General features: G+C 51.0%; 1 protein-coding gene across 2 annotated transcripts in view; it reads left to right on the plus strand.

The window, feature by feature from the left end:
* The window catches only part of SCD (stearoyl-CoA desaturase), an 870,279-nt gene that overhangs the window by 14,571 nt on the left and 833,551 nt on the right, over nucleotides 1-22,157 (plus strand). The window contains exons 4-6 of one of the 2 annotated variants that reach the window (XR_007775194.1): nucleotides 1-206; nucleotides 1,651-1,883; nucleotides 3,385-6,397. Coding sequence is in view for 1 of the 2 variants with exons in the window: in XM_050960270.1 (XP_050816227.1) it covers nucleotides 1-206; nucleotides 1,651-1,883; nucleotides 3,385-3,584 (639 nt within the window). In the remaining variant the exon portion in view is untranslated. Of the gene's footprint in view, nucleotides 207-1,650; nucleotides 1,884-3,384; nucleotides 7,129-22,157 lie in introns of those variants that run through there. The other variant, XM_050960270.1, reaches the window with a different exon arrangement.

Genomic DNA, 22,157 nt, shown 5'->3' on the forward strand with positions numbered 1-22,157 from the left:
AATGACATCTACGAGTGGGCCCGAGATCACCGCGCCCACCACAAGTTCTCCGAGACCGACGCTGACCCTCATAACGCCACGCGGGGCTTCTTCTTCTCCCACGTTGGCTGGCTGCTGATGCGCAAACACCCTGACGTAATTGAGAAGGGCCAGAAGCTAGACCTGGCTGACCTGAAGGCCGACAAGGTGGTGATGTTCCAGAGGAGGTGAGCTGCGTGCAGCCGGGGTAGGGGAAGAAAATAGGGTGATTGTGGTGCAAGGTGAAGGGCAGGTGTTGGGGCCAATGTATCACAGGGGAACCAAAGGGGCTCTGAGGCATGGCATCCGGCTACAGGAATCTTTCACAGGGGTAATCAATAGGTGGACCGCGGTCCAAATCCGGACCGCCAGACACATTTGAATGGACCTCAAAATCTTTTATTTACTTATTATCATTATTTTCTCTGGAGTCTGGACCTTGACTAGACCTTGACCAAGACATTTGGACCTTGACAAAAAATAATTGACTATCCCTGCTCCAGAGCAAAACTAACCCTCTTGGCATGGCTCAGGTGTGTTTGGAGAATCGGGGCCATTGTTTGGGAACCTGGGCAGAAATCCATGAGGAACAAGTTCCGTCCAGCACAGCAGTGGGATATATTACATGTTTTGCTTTGTTTGTGGGACAGGAGGAAATGGGGTCAGAAAAGGCAGGGCCCCAGCCTCACTGGGAACGTTGCTGGCACAGAGGGCCCAGTGCCCACTGGCTGAATCCCTCTTGCATAGAACATGTCCCACTGCTGCTGCAGCCTTAGCAGGGGTAAAGCCTCGGCCAGCCTGTGAGGAACAATAGTTCCTAGTAGGTGGGTGAGAGGAGAGGCTTCTGCTTGTATTTCAGGTCCTGCCTCTTGCCCAAACCCCATATCCCCATGGAAATGGAAAAGGCACAAGATTCCACCCCCACCCCCCACCATATACCCCAGCTGCATTTAGACTCCACCATCTGATGTCTCCCCTGTGGAATCTCTCACTTGCTGGGATTGGATTTCTCTCCTTCTATCCCCTCTCCCGCTGCACACGCACAGCCCAGTTCCCCGCACCAGGCCTCTCCCAGTGTGAGTGACAGGTTCCCTGACAGATGGAGGAGAGGAGTCTGCTGCAGCCCACAGGTAAGGAGCTGGAGCTCGAGCTGCAGCAGCACATGCCCTGAGATCTGGAGGTCCTTGGTTTAATCCCAGGTGCATCAGCCAAGATGGCAGCTGTCGCCCTCACCCCTGGACAAATGTGACCTGGCAGCAGTAATGATAAATGGAGCCCCAGGAAGCCTGGCAGCTCTGCTTCACGGCACCTGTACTCCGTTCCCAGCTCATCTGCTGGGTCCTTCTTATTCCTGCCAGCGGGGGTGTGGCTCTCGTTGTGTGCCCAGCCTATCCTCTTTATTCTTCTGCGCCCACTTTGTCGCTGTCTTTGTTTTCCTTTTTCTCCAGAGGTAAAACCGGGGCAGAGGTGGGCTGGTTCTGTGCTGTTTTCTTTGTATAGTTAAAATTAGCACCTCTCCCCCGCCCCGGAGACTCAGCCCTGTAGATGACCTGAACTGCCTGTGCCCCTCAATGCTCCTCCATGGGATGCGCCTGCCCACTAACTCTCTCCCCATTATCTGTGTCCTGGCAGGTTTTACAAGCTTTCTGTGGTGGTCATGTGCTTCCTGTTCCCCACCCTAGTGCCCTGGTGCTTCTGGGGGGAATCTCTCTGCAACAGCTTCTTCCTCCCCACCATCCTGCGCTACGTGGTGGTGCTCAACGCCACCTGGCTCGTGAACAGCGCTGCACATATGTTTGGCAACCGGCCTTATGATCGATACATCAGCCCCCGGGAGAACCGCTTGGTCACGTTTGGAGCCTTAGGTATGTTGGTGGCGCCTTTTAATTCCAAACCACTCCACAAACTGACTGTGAATGAGACAAGCAGAAATCACTGTGCCTGCCACTGAAATGTAGCTGTGTCTGGGGAGGAACACAGCAGCTGTTCAGTAGTGCATAGCAACAGTGCACAAGAGTCTGGGAGAGAAGGGAAGAGGAATAACGTCCATTTATAAAACTGTGAGACTGGGGAGATTTTAGGTGCATAATTACATAAAATCCTCAGCTGGTGTAAATCTGCATTGCTTTGAAGTCCATAAAGCTACCCTGATGTACATCAGGATCTGACCCTAGGAACCCCAATGTTCCTGCACTCGCATACGGGAAAGCCAGAAGCACGTAGACTCTATTTGGGTGATCTTGCCCACGCACTTGCAGACCTGCAAATTCACTGGTGTCTCATGCTCTAGTCAGTGGGTACGTAGGGCAGTAGGGTTATCTTCTCCAGTGTCCTGCATATAGCACCTCTTTATCTCACAATGAGATTTATTTGCCCTGCCTGAAGGTCTCACCCCCTGTTTGTTATAATGACAAGTGCCCTCCGCTCTCTTTTTTCACCTGTGGGAAATAATGCTTCTGAAATAGTTGGGCACACACAGCCAGAAGTGCCAGTGGTTTCTAGGTGCTAGAATTGAGAAGCCAAGTCCTGATTTTCAGAGGTGCTGAGGACCTGGGAAAAATGAGCCCAGAATCACCATTAGCTTTGTACTGCTTTCCTGGGCCAGATTCTCAGCTCATGCGTATCGTAGCTCTGTGGACTTCGGCAGCACTGCACTGATTTACATGAGCTGGGAATGTGGCCCCAGACTTTCACTAGTGAGTGTCGGAGCTGCACAGTTCCCATCTGGATCTGAGCTTCTCGGATTCTGGGGATGGAAGATGAATGGACGGAGCCGCCAAGAAGAGCCAGGACTCACTTCAGAACTCGCCAGGAGCTCAGCCAAAGCTAGATGGCTTCTCTCTGGGATATGGAGGAGGAATCAGAACCCCCCACAAGCTGCACTAGGCTCTCTGAGGGGGCCCATTTTAAGGGCTTTAATAAGAGGAGGCCCAGGCACAAGCAGAAGTGCTGGAAATATCCTGAGTTTTCTCACTCAATTTGACAGCTTCAAGCGGGTCAGGTAAAGAGCCAACCGAGTTCTGGCTGGACCTGTGCTGAGATTAACTAGCCCTCACTAAAAGCAGCAAAGAGTCCTGTGGCACCTTATAGACTAACAGACGTTTTGGAGCATGAGCTTTCGTGGGTGAATACCCACTTCGTCAGATGCATGACAGTGAAGTCAGCTCCCAGTGAAGTCTGTGGGCTGCAAGGGGGGAGGATTGGGGGCTGTCCCTGCCCCACGGGGAGCACAGTCTGCATTCAGCACAGATGGCCCATTCTGGGGACATGGTGCCCGAGCATGGGGAAGGGACTTCTAGAGCATGATGGTTTCAAACCCAGGTTCAGGTGCATTTACAGTGTCTTGTCTCTGCTCTTCCATTCCAGGCGAAGGCTTCCACAATTACCACCACACCTTCCCCTACGATTACTCCACCAGCGAGTTCGGTTGGCACTACAACTTCACCACGGCCTTCATCGATCTCATGTGCCTCCTGGGGCTGGCCAGCGACCGCAAGAAGGTCTCCAAGGAGACCATCCTGGCTCGGAGAATTCGGACTGGTGATGGCAGCCACAAGAGTGGCTGAGGGCCTGTGTCATCCCCCCACAACCTCTTCACTCACCCCAAGCAAGCTGGGCACACGATTTTATGTTCTATTTACTAACCATTGAATAATGCTACCAGGTTGCTTCAGATGATGATGATTTTAACCCTCTCCTGCACAATGTATTTTAAATGATGTATTTAAGACCTATAACTTTGTCTCTCTAATGCTCAGCAGCTCCATCCCTCTCTTCTCTCTTTCTTCTTTTTGTTCTTCTTTTGTCTCTCTCTGGCAAGATCTCTCCCTTTCCCTCTAACCCCTCCATGCTTCATTCTCTCCTTGCCAATGCCTCTCCTTGGCAGGGAACTGGTCAAAAGCCTGTCTGGGGCAGATCGTGCCGCTGGCTGGAGAGTGGGAGTGGAGGGGAGTCTGTACCAGCTGGCTGAAGAGTTGAGCCAAAGTCAGGGATTCTTTCCCTAGAAATCCCCCTTTCCTGCCTCTGGTTCTCCTGCCCTCCTAGGGCTGCTGACTCAGGATATGAATGAGTGTCTCTCTAGGAAAACAGCAGCAAGGCCTTTCCCAGAAGGAATAGCAGTCCTGTCCCCTTGCTTGTTATCAATGAGAGAGCATGATGTTGTCTCCTTGGTGCTGGGCCTCCTTTGGTTCCTGTAGGCTGAGGGAAGGTGATGCGGGGGATGGGGAGAGGAGACCCCTGAAAGCGTCTTCTGGAGGGGTAGCATCAGCTGCAGAATATGGTGGCATGGGGCACATCAGCTGCCTTCTCACCTTGCTTGAGTGTCGCAATGGCTCCTCTTGCCGCCCTGCAGCACCTCTGTGCTAGAATTGCCTGGAACGACTCAAGCTGGGCTCCTAGCTGCCTGCGTTGGAAAGCTGCAGACAAGGACATCTGGGGAAACGAGGGGCTTGATGCCACTGAAATACACTGGCTTGGGATGGGACGGATTGGAACTGTGGACAGTATTTCCCAGGAAGAGACTCTTCCAGAAGAACGACAGCAGGAGAAGCCAGAAGGAAGTGACACAAAGCCCCATCTCTGTGTTAAGCTGCTTTGTGTGTCGGAGGAATGAGGTCCCATTTCTATGGAGAATGCGGTCCTAGCGTGTGTCTGCGTCATACAGATTCTTGTTACTGAACTTGATTGAAATGGGGAGACGAAGGGGCAGCTGATGTGGCCACATCCAAGCAAATTGATCCTGTGTATGACCAGCTAGAAAGCGGGGATGCTGCTATGTTAGTGACCCAGGGGAGCCTTGTGTCTGTGCAGATGGGCTTCCTGCAGCCAATTAACAAGTACCTGATAGAAACTGACACCAAAGCAGGGGACACTGAGAGGGTTAAAGCATGAGAAAGTTACAGGGTCCCTGCTCTGTGTGACCCCTTCTCAGCACAGCCCCTCTGAAGCCAGGGGGTAGAGCCACAGGTACTGGGCAGATCCAGGCTGGAGATGGGACTGAATTGCCCCACTGTGCTGGGAGCAGGAAAGCATGTTAGGGGGCTCATGATCAGCTCCCAGCCCCTTCCAAAGCAAATCAGAGATACCCGGGGGATAGTGACTGCCTGTTGCACGCATTGTGGTGGGAAGTGCTTGTGCAGCCATTGCTGATGGCGGCCGTTCCCATAACTCCCCTCGACACACGGTGCTAGAGCAGGGTGCTGGCGTGTGTAATTCGTCCCTTGCAGAGAGGGCCTTTGCTCCAGCGAGGGGGGTTCGCCGCACAGCGCCTGGGCACGGAAGGTGCCTGTTTCACTCCTGGGCAGCACTGACAGTGAAGGCTAATGCCAGGCGGACTGCGCTGTCTGAGGCCTCAAGACATTGGGGGGAAGGGTTAAAACCCTTGTGCGTTTCACCCCATAGCACTTGCAGATGCCACGGACAGGCTTGGTGGGATGAGGCCCCATTCCCATCAGCCACTCACCAGACAGTCCTGGGTGAAAGCTAGCGAGGTGCCCAGGCTGCTGGATCCTGGGGCAGAGCTGGGAAAGACTGGGCTGGGGTGGAGGAATGATGCTGAGATGCTCCTTCCCCTGCCTGAGCCGTGCTGCGTATTCTCAAGGGCAGGCTCCAGCCTTCCCATGCAAGCCAAGGTGAGCACAGCACTGCTGATGTCTTGCTGTGGTCGCAGAGCTCTTGCTGTCAGCCAAGAAGTCGTCCCTGGCTTTCTGCCTGTGTATTGCCATGGCCAGAATTGTCCAGCTTTGCAGAGCAGCCTGCCCTCTGACTGAGCTAGCGAGATGAACAGGCTCAGGAGCGGGCCACCAGCAGATAAACCAGTCGGGAAGCTTTTAATTCCTGGGCTCTAAACGCAGGAGGTGGATAGCTGGGTGGGATTCCCCAAGACTGAGATTTATACCTGCTCAGAGGGTGACTGTGGATAGTTTTATCCAACTGGATACAAAGAAACCTGCATGTCATAATCCTGGGCCAGAGCCATCCCTGGTCCAAACCCCACTAGAGTCTACATCCTGGGTGAATTTCACCTCCCCCAATAGTTATTCCCTCACCTCATGATCTGGACATGTTGTGTCATGAATCTGAATGGTAGGTTGCATCACACAACATGCTGCGGAATCCACCATCCTCTCAGGAGAAAAGCAAGGGGTTGATTCGGGCGTTTCCTCTAAATCCCAAGAGTATTGATCACATCCAAAAATCCTGACGCAGTGAGGAAGCGGAGTGGAAGTAGCCAAACAGCGTCAGTGTTTGCCCAGTCACTTTGTTGGTAGATTGGCATACATCTCTGGGTGCCTTAAGTCTATAATACACATAGGAGTGTTGACAGCTATTTGCAGGATGGTTTTTTCTTTCATGAATTATGGAAATGTAATTAATTGCCGTCATCAAATTGTGGGTGCAGGTGATTTTGAATATATTGAGTTAGAATTTGTTAGATTAAGGAACAGATGCATCATTTTAAATTGAACCTTGTTTGCTTTGTATTTCTTTCTTTGGTGGCATGTTTGTATCCTAAGTGTGTTTTCTGTGAGTTTAGCTAAAGTGAGTCAGAGTGAGAGATGGACGTAGACAAAGCACCAGTGTGTCTAGTGGCTAGAGCACCAGGCCTCCTGAGCTCTATTCCCAGTTTTGCCACTGACTCAGTGAGAGATCTAGGGCAAGTTAGTTAACGTCTCCATGCCTCAGTTTCCCTCTCTGTAAAATAGGGATAGCACCCTACCTCACAGGGGTGTTGTGAGGCATAATTAATATTTGTAAAGTGAGATCAGGGTGTGGAAGGCCCAATATACATGCTAGTGGTGGCGATGGTAGTATATGACTGGATTGCAAACAGTGTTCTCAGCTCCCCTGGTATCCTGGAGACGGGACGTGCAAGTGTTGGATAAGTAGTGAAGGATTGGAAGGTTGAATCTGTGCATTGTCTAAGCTCTGTTGCTATTGAAATGTGAGTGGGATACAACTTTCCTGGTTCGGTTTCTGCATTCTAAGATCTCTATGTTTTGTCTACTGAAAAACTTTTTGAAATAATTTCTACTAATTTGGAATCAGGTGGCTGGTTGTGCTGATCTGAACTGGTATTTGTTCATAATAAAAGTTTACTTTAAAACTTGACTGCCTGACGACAAAGAGTTGGGCGGGCTAGAGCCTTCAGAGACTACTGTTCCTGCAGATATTTCCTCCTATTGGTGCGGGGAGGGAACCTGTCTTTTTAAATCTGGTGAATAAGCTGGTTTGAGGGCACTCACTCCTAAGCACGTACTGTGCAGTCACACCCCTCGCTGCGGGAGGCTCGCTGTCCCTTCCCCTAGGGGTTACTTCAGTTTAAATTCCACTCAGAGCCTCTCACCAAAACACTGCAGTAGCTGACTGATATGTATGCAGCAAAACACATGATGCCAGCAGCTCAGCTCTGGGCATGGCTAAGCGGGGCACAGGACTTCAATAACTCCATGCTGCAGAGGAGAGAGGAGGAATTTTCCTTCTGTGATAGAGCATCACTGGAGAGTGGTCCTGTCCCCTCTCCTCCCACAGCTCGGCAGAAACTGGTCAGGGCAGGGACAGCCCCATTTAATAGAGGTCTATCCCCCCGCCAGCCCCCGTATCACTTCAGTTGTCTTGGAAACTGTAGTAGGGCTGGACCATCCTTAGACAGCACTGTCCAGATTCTCTAGATATGGGGGACAGATAGCTCAGTGGTTTGAGCATTGGCCTATTAAACCCAAGGTTGTAAATTCAGCCCTTAAGGGGGCCATTTAGGGATATGGGCAAAAATCTAGGGTTTGGACTATATCAGGGGTAGGCAACCTATGGCACATGTGCTGAAGGCAGCACACAAACTGATTTTCAGTGGCACTTACACTGCAGGGCTCTGCATTTTAATCTAATTTTAAATGAAGCTTCTTAAGTATTTTAAAAACCTTATTTACATTATATATAACAACAGTTTAGTTATATATTATAGACTTACAGAAAGAGACCTTCTAAAAACATTTCAATGTATTACCGGCACACGAAACCTTAAATCAGTGAATAAATGAAGACTCAGCACACCACTTCTGAAAGGTTGCTGATCCCTGGACTAGATGACCTCCTGAGGTCCCTTCCAACCCTGATCTTCTATGATCTCTGCTGTCATTCTTGTAGCCACTGTTAACTACTAGATGTGGCTCCTAGATACACATGATGGGCCAGATTTCCCAAAGAGCTCATGAATGCTGTCAGATTTTCAAACATGTTGATCTCTTCTGAAAAATCTGGCTCTGCAGGAGGGCCCTTGGTATAGACTGTCTGTGTGTGGAAGGGGAGCAGTCTCATCTCATTTCTGAGGTTTTCATTGTTCTCTCTCTTGTACATGACAACCAGGCCCACGTGCCACAAGGCTGCTCTGAGTAATCAAAGGGCTTCCATTCTTCAGCCATGGGGCTATGCATGCCAGTCTCCTAACAAGGTTTGAAGTGGAAGAGACCTGGCAATGCCTGTCTGATAATCTGATGCTTCTTTTGTCCAGGCTTTGCAGCATATACCCATGTGTCAGAACAGGACACCGCATGCATTCCCTCCCACTTGAGATGAAACAAGAGGCTGTGTGTCATGGTATAATTCCCCATTCTGAACCTTAGCATCCAAAAGATGGGATACCAGCATGAATTCCTCTAAGCTCAATTACCAGCTTAGAACCTGTAGCGCTGCCACCAACCAGGAATTCCAGTGCCTGGTACACTCTGGTCCCCCCAAAACCTTGCCCAGGGACCCCCAAGACCCAGTCCCTCTGGATCTTAACACAAGGAAAGTAAACCCTTCTCCTCACTGTTGCCTCTCCCAGGCTTCCCCTCCCTGGGTTACCCTGGAAGATCAGTGTGATTCAAACTCCTTGAATCTTAACACAGAGAGGAAAATTCTCCTTCCGCCCTCCTTCTCTCTCCCCCTCCCAGACTCTCCCTGAGAGAGAAAGTAATTCTAACACAGACAGAAATTAGCCTCTCTCTTCCCCTTCCCTCCTTTCTCTCCACCAATTCCCTGGTGGATCCAGACCTCGTCCCCTGGGATCTGACACCAGAATAAAAAAAAACCAATCAGGTTCTTAAACAAGAAAAGCTTTTAATTAAAGAAAGAAAAACAGTAAAAATTATCTTTGTAAATTTAAGATGGAATATGTTACAGGGTCCTTCAGCTATAGACACTGGGAATACCCTCCCAGCCTAAGTATACAAGTACAAATTAAAATCCTTTCAGCAAAATACAAATTTGAACTCCTTCCAGCCAAATACACATTTGCAAATAAAGAAAACAAACATAAGCCTAACTCCCTTTATCTACCTAGTACTTACTATTCTGGACATATAAGAGACTGTATCAGAGAGATTGGAGAGAAACCTGGTTGCACATCTGGTCACTCTCAGAACCCAGACAGAACAACAAGCAAAAACTAACAGCACACACAAAAACTTCCCTCCCTCAAGATTTGAAAGTATCCTGTCCCCTGATTGGTCCTCTGGTCAGGTGACAGCCAGGCTCATGATTTTGTTAACCCTTTACAGGCAAAAGGGAAATAAAGTACTTCTGTTCTATTAACTCCTACTATTTGTTTATGACAATGTGATGGCAAATTTCAAAGCCTTGGATTAGCCATTTGGTAATAACGATCACCCTGCATGGATTCGTCAGTGTGATTGCCTGCACTCCCTCCATTTTAAGATTATTAAATTCTCTGTCCAAATTCCTTTCCCAAACAATAGAATTCCTCCCCACAGTGCCAAAGCAGCAGTTCACCCTCTTCCCTCTAGTTGATTCCTGTATTAATTCTACTAGAGCTTTAAAATATTGCCAGAAGGGGAGATTTTCAAAGGTACAAATGGGATTTAGGGCCCCCAAGTCCATTGTAATGCTGAAATCTCCCCCAATTTCCTTCCACCAGGGAAAAGAATATTTAAGCTGCAGGACACAACCGCATTTGAAAGAAGTTGCTAGCATACACGCCCATACTTGTTAAAGGTTCTGACCTGATGTCCTTCCGGCAGGGCACAGGCTGTGAAAACCAGTACCAATGTAAGCCAAGCAGTCAAGTTAATGGGTTTGCCATGTACACTAGTACTGGACAAAATGCAAGGGAACTGCCAAGGAATCCACAGTGGAAATTCAGTCTTCAACTTAGACTCTACCTAATGGAGCAAGTATAGGACACATCACAGTAACTGCACAGATTTCACTGGGGCTGGAGGAATTTTTATTGTGTCACTCTACCCTGGTGCCACACAATGAGCACATCACAGTGAGGGCAGAATCCAGCCTCCTCCCTATAAATCTGGGCTGAGTAGATGAGTTGCATAGGCTACCTTTATGGCGATGGGGGATGATGGAAGGCAGAGGGGCTTGGTGGAAGGCAGGGGGCTCCCACCACAGAAGTGTCAATAGCCACCCCCTCAGGAGAGGGGAACTGCCATGAAGCAGTGAGGGTAAGCTGATTACTGGGGGCAAACTGACAGTGCAAGGCCAGGACTAGGGTCAGAGGAATAACAACAAGGGAACCAGCAGTGGACAGTGCTGGCCTAGGGGGACCAGACAGCAAGTGTGAAAAATTGGGACAGGGGTGGGAGGGTAATAGGAGCCTATATAAGAAAAAGACCCCAAAATTGGGACTGTCCCTATAAAATTGGGACATCTGGTCACCCTATGCTGGCCTAGTCTGATCTCCCTGGGGTCCACCCAGATATGAGATTGGCTGCCCACACAGGAAAGGGGAGAAACCAAAATGGACCAGCACAGGGGACAAATGAGAAGGCTTGGGGCATGCATCCAGAAAGTGGATGGAGTCAGAGGCACATCATAACAACATGAGCACCAGAAGGTGCTGGATTCCAGAGAGAAAGCACCTGTCAGCAGAACTGGAAGCCTGGGATGTGCCTCTCCCCCCCCCCCCCCCCCCCCGAGATTTCCTCCAGCAGGTAACAGGGCAGGTCATTCTCCACAGCCCATGGCACGTGCTTTGGCTGATGCTCATTGCAACGTGTGCAGCTGACCCCTAGGAAGGGGGCTGAAGCCACAGACTAATGCACTAAGAGACCATTGAGCGCAAAAAGGAGAATGACTAATACTGTGACCGGGCCAGGATGGCCGATACTCTCCTCTCCCAGCAGCAGGGCCCCACCACTGATCCCATGCACCCATCAGTATAGGTGCCTGTGGCTCCCCGTGCTGCCTCCATATGGATCTTGTATTGATTTCACTGGGAGGAGGTAGTCAGCCCCAACCACCCAGTGCCACAGAAGCTGTAGGTATCTAGGGTGGATCCGTTTTTGGAGATAGGAGTGTGTGACAGCAGTTTCTGCACAGAGAGGCAAAGACTGGATTGTTTTCAAGGGGCTTAGGGAACCAAACCCTATTGGTGGTTAATGGTGTTTGGGTGCCTGATTCCTCTCATCCCTTTTGGGAATCCCAGCCACAGGCTTTAGTGGTGACACAGCGTCTAGCGTCCCCTCCCTGCAACTATTGGGCAGTTCACAGCAGTGGGCAGGTTTCACCAGGCTCCCCTGCAAATGCCAGCAAGCTGTGCACCTCCGAACCACGACCGGATGGACCCACGCCTTTATATCCCCCCCTCCCCCGCCGCGGCAGCGCCTGGCTCCCCTCCCCAGGAGGACATGGCTTTGGCAAGCACCCCTCCTCCTGCAGCACCGCGCCCACAAGGCGAGCACGGCGCCGGACAGAGCTGCGAGGGCCAGCGGGGCCAGCAGCGCATTGGCTGGCACGCGGCCCCTCTGCGCCCCGGAGCAGAGGTTACTGCCGGTCATTCACCCCCTCCCTCAGCGCGCACAAACACCACGCCCTCTGCAACAGCCTACAGCGCCTGACCGCGTCTCGACCAATGCGCAGCCCAGCTCCTTGTCTGATCCGAGCTCCGCCAATCAGGGCCCAGGGCGGCTGCTCCCTCCCCTTCTGTGTGTGACTTGACAGGCTGGGCTGTGGGTTAACCCTTCCCGCGCCACGGGGCAGACACGCTGCACCTGGACCGGGTGGAGGTGTCTCCTCGCCGCGAGCTCCCTGCGTTGCGCCGAGCTAGTGCGGAGCCCTCCCTAGTGCGGGCTGGGTCCTGCCCTGGTGCCGCTCCCCTGATTGCAGCCAGGGGGGTGCCCCAGCCGGGCACTGCCCCAGCGCAGCGGGGCAGCGAGCCCCCCACTTCCCCGGGGTGCGCTCCCTCCCTCCCTCCCCACTGCGCTAGAGAGCCAGTCTTAGCGCTGGCCCCGGGCCTAGTTAAGCATTGATCCGTCGGGAGCAGCCTTTGGGCCAGAGAGAGACACGGTGACCCAGTGGTATGGGACCCAGGGCGGCAGGCAGCCTCCAAACACCCCAAGCCCGAGCACCGCCCATGATGTGGGCAACCGCACAGCAGTTTGTGAATTGCTCTGCACCCAGCGAACACCCACAGTAAAGGAGCAGCCCGGACTCCCCAGCCAGCTGGTGGGGAATTCTGTGAACAATGAAACCGAATCACCCCGAGATGCCCCTTGCAGCGGGACTCTGCCAGTTCTCCCATAAATGACTCAAATCAGTTGCAATTGCAAATGTAAATATTTAATGCATTTGAATCATTGATGAGCTGAGATATAGGAGCTTCCTCTGCCTGCTTTATTCCCTGCGTGGGTTCTCATCAGAGCATCCTGGCCTGGGCTAATAACGGTATGGTTTTGTTAGGCATGTCGGGGCCATGGGAGTTACTCAGAGATCCTAGTAGTTGATTATCTGCTAGCAGAGTTATTGCTGCTACCTCCTCCACCTCCCATTGCACTTGCATAGGGCAGGAATTGCCCATAGCCTTCTGTGTCTGCACCAGCCATTTTGACTTAGCTGACTTTCCTCTGCCCTTTTGGATCAGTGTTTGTAACTCTCAGGGTTTTATCATCTCACACTAGTTAGTGCCTTTCTCAGACCTCTAGCTCCTGAGTCAGGTGTATAGGAGAGAATCTTGGCTTTGGGTTTTTTCAACAAAGTCTCTGGCCTTGTGAAAAGCTTGAAAACGTGACCTCTTCAAGGCAAAGACAACAAAGCCAGCACTTACTTGTTATTCTTGATTTTTAAGCCAACCTCATGTTTACAGGGCGGTGAGACACAGGAGTTTTGAACACTTGGGCATGGCTATATCCTTGTAAATGGCTTCTTTCCAAAATTAATACCCAGACTAAATATAAAAGAATACAAACTCATCCTGAAAGTACTAACAATATCCTTATTACTGTTTAACCAATGGGACTACTCGCGGTACAGCTAGTAGTGAATATTTTCAGAATTAAGTAGTTATTTTGCATAAAACACTTCCTAAGCAGCCCCTTTGTCGCTATGTGTCACGGAGTCACTGAGGTGATGTTCTGGAACTACTCCATACAAAGCCAGTGAGGACTCTGGGGGAGCCTCTTCTCTCTGAGCATACTGTCTCCAGGGCAAGAAGCTAACACAGTTTTGACCTTCCTGGGTCTGACCTCAGAGCATTCAGCATTCTCTTCCACACCATGCGCTTCACACAGCGAGTCTGCCCAGGTGGGGCTCCTGGGGAAGCCAGAGGGCCCTGCACCCCAACTCTGCAGTCAGATGTGACTCTCAGCCAGCCAGTAAAACAGAAGGTTTATTAGTCGATAGGAACACAGCGTAGGACAGAACTTTTTAGCACAGAAATCAGTGACTTTCAGCTAAGTCCATCTTGGTGGGGAAGGGAGCCCAGAGCCAGGGCTGTGGTCCTCCCCCTGCACCTCAAGCCAGCTGAGACTGACTCACTTCCAGCTGCCTGGCTCCTGCCCTGCCCTGCCTATTGCTCCTCCTGTGGCCTTTGTCTCGCCTTCTGGTTCAAGAGTCACCTGGTCGCATCCCCCTCCTGGGTCTCAGGTTACAAAGGGGCAGCCATAGAATCCGTGCAGGCAGCTGGAGCAACCCCCGCAAAAGTCACACACCCTTATTCCCACCAGTTAGATATTGGTGCAATACACATGGAAACTGAGGAAAACACAGCATTCATGCAAAACAGTAAGACTCACATAGGCTCACGTGCAACATAAGGGAAAATCCCAACTTTGTCACACCATGCTTTACAGAGATCAAATGCAAATAAGGTGAGAGAGATTCAGAGGCATGGGCAAAGGGATGCTTTCAGATTAAATGGAGGAGGTGGGGAAATGCAGGATGGCTGTTCCAGATGGCAGGCACTGCAGGGGAGAAGGCTCTTGCACCAGTCTGGAGGATGTCGGTGGGGGCTCCAGGCTCTGCTACAGAGCGAAGTACATGCAGTGCAAAGTACCAGAAAGATATGTGCATAGCTTCTCTTGTGACCTGTGACTGCTCTGAGGTTCCTTTCTGGGTATATTTGTGACTAGCTGCAATGCATCTGATGTCCTTAAGATATAATTGTGACAGACATGGACAGACCTTAAGAACATATAAGAACATAAGAACGGCCATACTGGGTCAGACCAAAGGTCCATCTAGCCCAGTATCCTGTCCTGACAGTGGTCAATGCCAGGTGCCCCAGAGCAGGGCCGGCTTTAGGCCTATTCCACCAATTAGCCCGAATTGGGCCCCGTGCCTAAGAGGGCCCCGCGCCCAGTGAGAATCCCTTCCCTGGCTAGAGGCGCCTTTTTAATTTTTACGTACTTGGCGGTGCTCCAGTTCTTCGGCGGCACTTCGGCAGCGGGTTCTTCGCTTGCTCTGGGTCTTCGGTGGCACTTCGGTGGCGGGTCCTTCAGTGCCGCCAAAGACCTGGAGCGAGTGAAGGACCTGCCACTGAAGTGCCGCCGAAGACTCAGAGCACTGCCCAGTGAGTACAAGCCCCGCGTGTTTTTTTACGTGTGTTTTTTTTTTTTAGTCATCCCTGCCGGGGCCCCGTTGAAACTGTTCGAATTGGGCCCCGCACTTCCTAAAGCCGGCCCTGCCCCAGAGGGAATGAACAGACAGGTTATCAAGTGATCCATCCCCTGTCGCCCATTCCGAGCTTCTGGCAAACACCTTATTGAATTATGGTGTGAGTGTCCCAGAAGGGTCTCAGTACAGGGCATGCAGGCCTCTTCGCACAGCAACAAGCTTTCCCTGGAAGCCCCTCTGGCAGGTTGCTGATACTCAGGGTATGGCTACACTTGCACTTCAAAGCGCTGCCGTGGCAGCACTTTGAAGTTTCGAGTGTGGTTGCAGCGCCAGCGCTGGGAGAGAGCTCTCCCAGCGCTGCACGTATTCCACATCCTCTACAGGTGTAGCTTGCAGCACTGGGAGCCGCGCTCCCAGCGCTGCGGCACTGATTACACTGTCGCTTTACAGCGCTGTATCTTGCAGCGCTCAGGGGGGTGTTTTTTCACACCCCTGAGCGCGAAAGTTGCAGCGCTGTAAAGCGCCAGTGTAGCCATGGCCTCAGGCTGGCTGATGCTAACTAACAGATTTACTCACAGACCCTGGGGGTCAGAAGGGCCATGGTGAGCACTGCAAACACTGTGTGATAGTTCAGCACAGGAGTCAGCAAGCACTGGTATCTAGACCTGGAAATGCCAAGCCTTCAAACCCTCAGCCAGAGAGTTCTTACTGTTCTTTCCTTCTTTCACAGGTTATGCTGTCGGGTTACTTATGGGCTGGCACATCAACAGGCTGGTTATGGCTTTACCCAGCTAATCTGCCTCCCTCCTCCCCTGGCAGGTCTTAGCTAGCCTGGCTCCTGCTACAATGGCCCAAGGCTGACTTTTCTTGGCTCAGCTTTGGGGACGCTCGATTTCTCTGCAGCAGTAAAAGGAAGCACCTTTCTGTCTGCACCTAGAGATGGAGGTCTCCGCAGTGATGGGGCTGGAGGCCCAGAGTCTGACTTAAGCCTGTCCAAGCAAGCCGCATTAACGTGGTTACAGATACCTGCTTGGATGTTCACTAGCTAGGAAGGGTTGGGTGGTGTGAACAGCTGCCCCTTTCCATTCCAGCCCTGCCTCCTAAAGCCCCAGGAGTCTGATCCCCACAGGGCATGTGTGGAGTAGTGTGTGAGCAACCAAACCCACTCAGGTGCTAATCTAACACTGTTTCCATTTATCTACCCTCATGACAGCAGTATGTAGGTCCCTCCACAACCATCCACTGGATTTATCAATTCAGCACAGCTCCCCTGGAAGGCAGAGATGTATTGTCCCTGATTTACAGGGGAGAAACTGAGACACAAGGTAGGTTAAGCCACATGCCCAAGGTCACACATAGAGTCTGTGGCTGAGCCTGGAACTCAGATCTCCTGAGACTGTCTAGTGAACCACTAGCCCATCCTTCTACCCCAGCTCTTATCCCCTTGCTCTCAGCCACCATCCAACACACGGTGAGGTTTGTGTGAAGAGGCCTGTGCGAAGAGGCCTGCCTGCAGTACAGACATGCCCTGTACTGAGACCCTTCTGGGACGCTCACTCCATCTCCATGGGGGGCGTGGTCCCTGTATTGCAGGGAGGAAATTAATGCCCTCCTGAGAGTAATGCTGCAGCTGGGTATAGCCCTTACAGCCCACCTGGGTGCTTCAGCCTAGGAAGGGCATTACAGCACCAAATGGGGGAAGTGGAGGGCAACAGCAGTGCCTGCACAACAGGAGCCTCCGAGCTCTGAGGAGTGAGTGATGGAGCCAGACTGCTTCTCATTGGATGAGGGGAGAGTCAGAGAGGCCCTCTAATCGTTCTGAAACCCAACAGAGTCCCCCAAACCTTGGCCAGGATGGACCAAGTCAATAGATAAGAATCCGTGGACATAAAGGTTGTGCGGGCATGAGTTTGGAACAATGAGGGCAGGAGAGAGCCATGCGGCGTGTTCTCAGCAAATATTGCTTAAAACCCTTCTACCATTGCACTGTGTACAGGTCACATGAGCCAAGGGAAACTCTGGCTGGCAAATGATCCAACATCTTTGGGCGATTTCTTGTCTGTCTCTAAACCAGGTGCCTGATTGGCATTAGCCCAACTGGACAGGGCTCCGACGCAGAGAAAGGATGACATTTAAAATCACCTCTAAAAATGACCAGGAAGATCAGCCACCACCCCATCTCCCTGCTGATGTAGGAAAGAGCCTCCAACAGCAGAGTGACTGCTGTGCTGTACCAAGTGTAACCAAGAACAGCATACAGTGACTCCTTAGAGAGGAAGGATGGCCCAGTGGTTAGGGTGCTAGCCTGGGACCTGAGCTGTACTCCTTGTTTTGCCACAGGCATCCTGTGTGAGCTTGGGCAGGTCGCAGTCTCTCTGGGCTTCAGTCCCCCCTCTGTACAAAGGGGTTAATAGCACTATCCTGCTTCCTAGGGTGTTATGAGAGGAAATGCATTAAGGATTGTCAGGTGCTCAGATGCTATGGTAACAGGGCCATATACATAGCATCAGTACAGAAGAGCTTCTTCTGCCAAACAGGTCATTGGCTCCTGGAACAGTCTGTCCAAAACCAAATGAAATCCCGGAGGTCCCCTGCCCTGCACACTGACTGTGCTCTGTGTCAGAAGTGTGCCTGCGTGTACTGGGTATGGGAGATCTCTGGTTCTCTTCCCATGCTATGAGCCAAATTCTGCCCTCAACTTCAGCAGGAGTTGCATGCCCGTATCTGAGGGCAGAGTCTGGCTGTAAGCATCTAGATTTCTAAAGGAAACTGAAATGGCTTTGACTAAGATTCAATGGAATCTCCTTGGCATTCAGCTTGGAAGCCCCAGAAATCATAGAATTGTGTGATCGGAAGAGCCTTGGGAGCTCATCTAGTCCAGTCCCCTGCACTCATAGCAGGACTAAGTACTACCTAGACCAGAGGTGGGCAAACTTTTTGGCCCAAGGGCCACATTGGGGAATAGAAATTGTATGGTGGGCCATGAATGCTCACAGAATTGGGGTTGGGCTGCAAGAGGGGGTGTGGGCTCCGGGGTGGGGCTGGGGATGAGGAGTTTGGGGGGTAGGAAGGTGCTCTGGGCTGGGATAGAGGGATTTGGAGGGCAGGAGGGGGATCAGGGCTGGGGCATGGATGCAGGAAGGGGTGCAGGTTCCGGCTGGGGGTACGGGCTCTGGAGTGGGACTGGTGATGAGAGGTTTGGGGTGCAGGAGGATGCTCCAGGCTGGTATTGAGGGGTTTGGAGAGTGGGAGGGGGATCAGGGCTGGGGCAGGGGGTTGGAACATGGGGTGAGGCTCAGGGGGTGCAGGCTCCGAGCGGTGCTTACCTCAAGTGGCTCCTGGAAGCAGTGGCATGTCCATCTCTGGCTTCTACATGGAGGCGTGGCCAGATAGCTCTGCACGCTGCCCCATCTGCAGGCACCGTCCCTGCAGCTCCCATTGGAGCGTGTCGGAGCTGGAATGGGGCCCTGCCGCGGCTTCCGCGAGCCACATAGTGCAGCCCTGACCTTGAGCCCCCTGCGGAGCAGGGCCAAGCCACGTGGTGCGGCCCTGACCCAGCGCCGCAGTTGGAGCGAAACCGAGCCGTGTGGTGCGGCTCGCGGGCTGGCTTAAAATGGCTCGTGGCCCAGATCCAGCCTGTGGGCCGTAATTTGCACACCCTGATCTAGACCATCCCTGACAGGTGTTGTCTAACTTGCTCTTAAAAATCTCCACTGATGAAGATTCCACAACCTCCCTAAGCAATTTATTCCTGTGCTTTACCACCCTGATAGTTAGGAAGTTCTTCCTAATGTCCAATCTAAACCACCCTTGTTGCAATTTAAACCCATCGTTTCTTGTTCTATCTTCGGAGGTTAAGGAGAACAATTTCTCTCCCTTCTCCATGTAACAACCTTTAACAGGTACAGCAGGGGGCTGGGAGACAGGAGACCTTGGATCCTTCCCCAACTCTGCCACTGACTCTGTGACCTTCAGCCAGTCACTTGGGCTCACATTTTCAAAATAGGACAACAATAATAATAACGCCCAGCTCTGGTCTAGCACTTTGCACTAGCAAGTCTCCAAAGCGCCTTACAAAGCAGGTCAGTATCGTTATTAAAAGTGCCCATTCATTTTGGGGTGTCTCATCCTGAGATGCCTCAGGCTCCATCTGGCTCTTAAAGCCACTGCAGGGACTCAGAGCTTCTAAGAAAGATCAGGTGCCAGGTGTCTCACATTGACCAGCCCAAAATTAAGAAGCACATTTTAATCTGGAGGCCCCTACTTTTCTCTGCCTCAGCTTGTTCTGCCTGCCCATCTTTCTACGGCACAAGTCACCACAGTATCCAAGCGCATCAATTGTGTAATAAGAGGGATAACAACTAACCCGCCTCTGAAAAGCATGCTGAGGTCTGTGGATGAAAGATGTAATATCAATACTGAATGCCACCGAAAGTAAAAAACACAGGGACTTGCATATAATAAGACAGCCCCTGCCTCAAGGAGTTTACAGTCACAATTGACAAAGAAAGTATTACTGATCCCCTTGTCTATGCAGTGAAAGACGCGCAGAAAGTTCACATGATTTGCAAGAGGCCTCCCAGGGAGTCTATGACAAAGCTGTGAATTCAGCACAGATCTCCTGAGTCACCCCTACAGGGCCATCCCTCCAGAGCAGTCAGAACCACTTCAAATGTTTTTTAAAAAGAAGGATATTCCCAGACAAAAAATGTTGACAGCTGAAGCTTAACTCTCAATTTTGGGTTATTTTCCCTGTTCATTGATGATTATATAAATATATATATATATATACTTTCTTCTTGGGAGGATTTTGTGCCTTCAGTTACTGATATAAACTCTCAGCATTACCTGCACCCAATGAAGTTTTTCCTCCGTTGTCATACACTTGAGTTCTTATAACCACAGTGAACAGGTGCTATAATGTAATGTATAATGTAGATTTCTAGTAACTTTTCCCCCCTACCATTGTCCTCACAGCATAATCCCCAATTTGAAAGCACCCTCTGTTGAGTGCCAGCTTGTACCTGCATAAATGAACTGCTGGGTGCAAATGTTAGCCTTTAGACAGCTAACTGATTTCCCTGCAATTCAGGCATATGTTAAAGTGCAAGCATTTGTGCCACACAGATAAGTATGGGTGCAGTGTTAGGATCCCCATTCTGAGCTCATAAACCCACACTTGCTCTGGACTGGAGCCTGGAGGGAAAAGTTAGCCCCAACTGTGTTTCATCTTATTTAATGTCATTTTACTAGATGTTATAGCAAAGCTGTATAAGGGTTAACTACTTATCTTTTTCTCACTTCCATTACCCAGACATGTGAAATGCTTTTTCATGGGGTTAGAAAGTCTGATCATGACAGGACAAACATTTCTGAAAACATTATTTACCTTCGATTAATTCAGCTTTACTAAAACTTAAAGGCAACCAGGGACATTTGGATGCCAATAGGCTTAAGCTGACAGATCCCTTTAAAATGTTCTACTGTAACACCAGTGTTATACAATTCTCATGCTTCAGGGCAAAAGCTAATCACCTCCTGGATCAGGAGATATTTCCTCCCCACCCCAGCATTGCATAAGTGAGTAGGTGCTTGAGGAGGCTGATTTACAGTCCTGTGAAACATAAGGTGTTGGCCGCTATAAGAGAAGAAATAATGGAGTGGATGAACTAACTGTCCGATCTGGCCTGGTGATGTCTAAGAAGCCACAAAGGGTTTATTTAGAAAATTGTCTGTGGCCGTATCAATGCACTTGCCCCACAGCAGCCAGAAGGAATTGGAATGGTAAAGCCCATTGCAGTGGAGACTGAATTAAATGCAGTGTAAACAGAATAAAAATAAAAATGAGCTTGAATCAGGTAACTAAAAGCCACACCCATGCTCCACATGTATGTATGTGCTTTGGCAGCTCAGAGATCACGTGGTTCTATTATCAGGAGTGATCAAAGGCAAGCAGCTCCCGCTGACCTCCAGGGGAGCTGTTAGATGCTCTTTCAAAAGTCTGGCCCCTTCCAGGGGACTGCATATGGCTATAGCCATTTTGAGAATTTTGGTCCCAATCCATTCATTACAATGCCATTAAGGGCTGGAAGCAACTCACCAGCCAGGGCAGCAAATAAAGCTCCCAATGACAGCAGAATTTCAGTCCTGTTATGCATGGATGGATTTATTTCTCAAAATTGCAATAGTCTAGCATCAGACAGACAACTAAGCTAGGTCTGTTCCCCAGAGAAGGGGCCTCCTGCAGGAGCCTGCTTGCTCCCTGCATGGTTGGCTGCTTTCATCTGAGGACCAGCTGACCTGCAGGCTCTTACCTGATCCCTGCCCCCACCCCATTACCTGGGAGACAACTAATAGGTCACAGTGAGAGATGGGGCTAAGCCCCCTCCCTAAGAGGGCCAGCTCACCCTATGACGAGACCCATCAAAGAGATGTTCCTGGTGATGATCTCAAGCAGGAGGGCTGGAAGAGGCCCCATTCACTTGCAGTGCCTTGCAAATAATTCCATTAACTTTAATAGCCCCCTTGGGACAGCGAACTCCTCCCCTGTGAACCCGAGTACACACTGCAGGCTGGTGCTTGCAGCCCACGAGATCATGGGATGCTCCAGCTGGGCAGTCCTCCCATCACTTGGCAGAGATCCTATCACCCATAAAATTCAGTGAACATCTGATTCCAAGGCAGGCTACTATCCTGCCCTTGACACCCATATGCCCAGGCAGACAGAGCCTCTGCTCCGCTGTCAGCACCAACTGGGTCCCAAGTGCATTGGTGGTGAGGGGTTTGATCAACAAACAGTGATCAGAGCCACAACTGCGAATCCAGGGTTTCTAACTGCGTGGGCCTCTCGTCCCTGCCAACACCAGAGACCTCCCTCCTCATCCCAAGGGCAAGTATCCTAGGGAAAGGGAGCTCAGGAGCCCTGCATCATTGTAGCTGCTGCAAGCTTGACAGTGGGGACCCTCCTCTTCCTTCCCCCTCTCTTGCCTGTCCCTGAAACAAGTCAGTCACCCGGGCTGGATGAAAACAAACTCGCTGCCTCAGTCAAAGGATCCCTTATCTCATCTTCTCCTGCTCTGCCTGCAATCTCAGCAGTTGGGCCTTTCTACATCGACCCTCCAGTGTTTCTGGGCACAACAGGCCCCCAAACTGCTGGCATCCCAGGCTCGTATCCCCAAGTATATTATGATTTGTATGGCAGGAGCATCTTGGGCCCCAAACCAAGCTCAGGGTCCCATTGTGCGAGGTGCTGTACACACACACACACACACACATACACACAGATTAAGAGACAGACCTTG

This window comes from Gopherus flavomarginatus, chromosome 6, assembly GCF_025201925.1.
Source record: "Gopherus flavomarginatus isolate rGopFla2 chromosome 6, rGopFla2.mat.asm, whole genome shotgun sequence".
NCBI classification, from domain to species: Eukaryota; Metazoa; Chordata; order Testudines; family Testudinidae; genus Gopherus; species Gopherus flavomarginatus.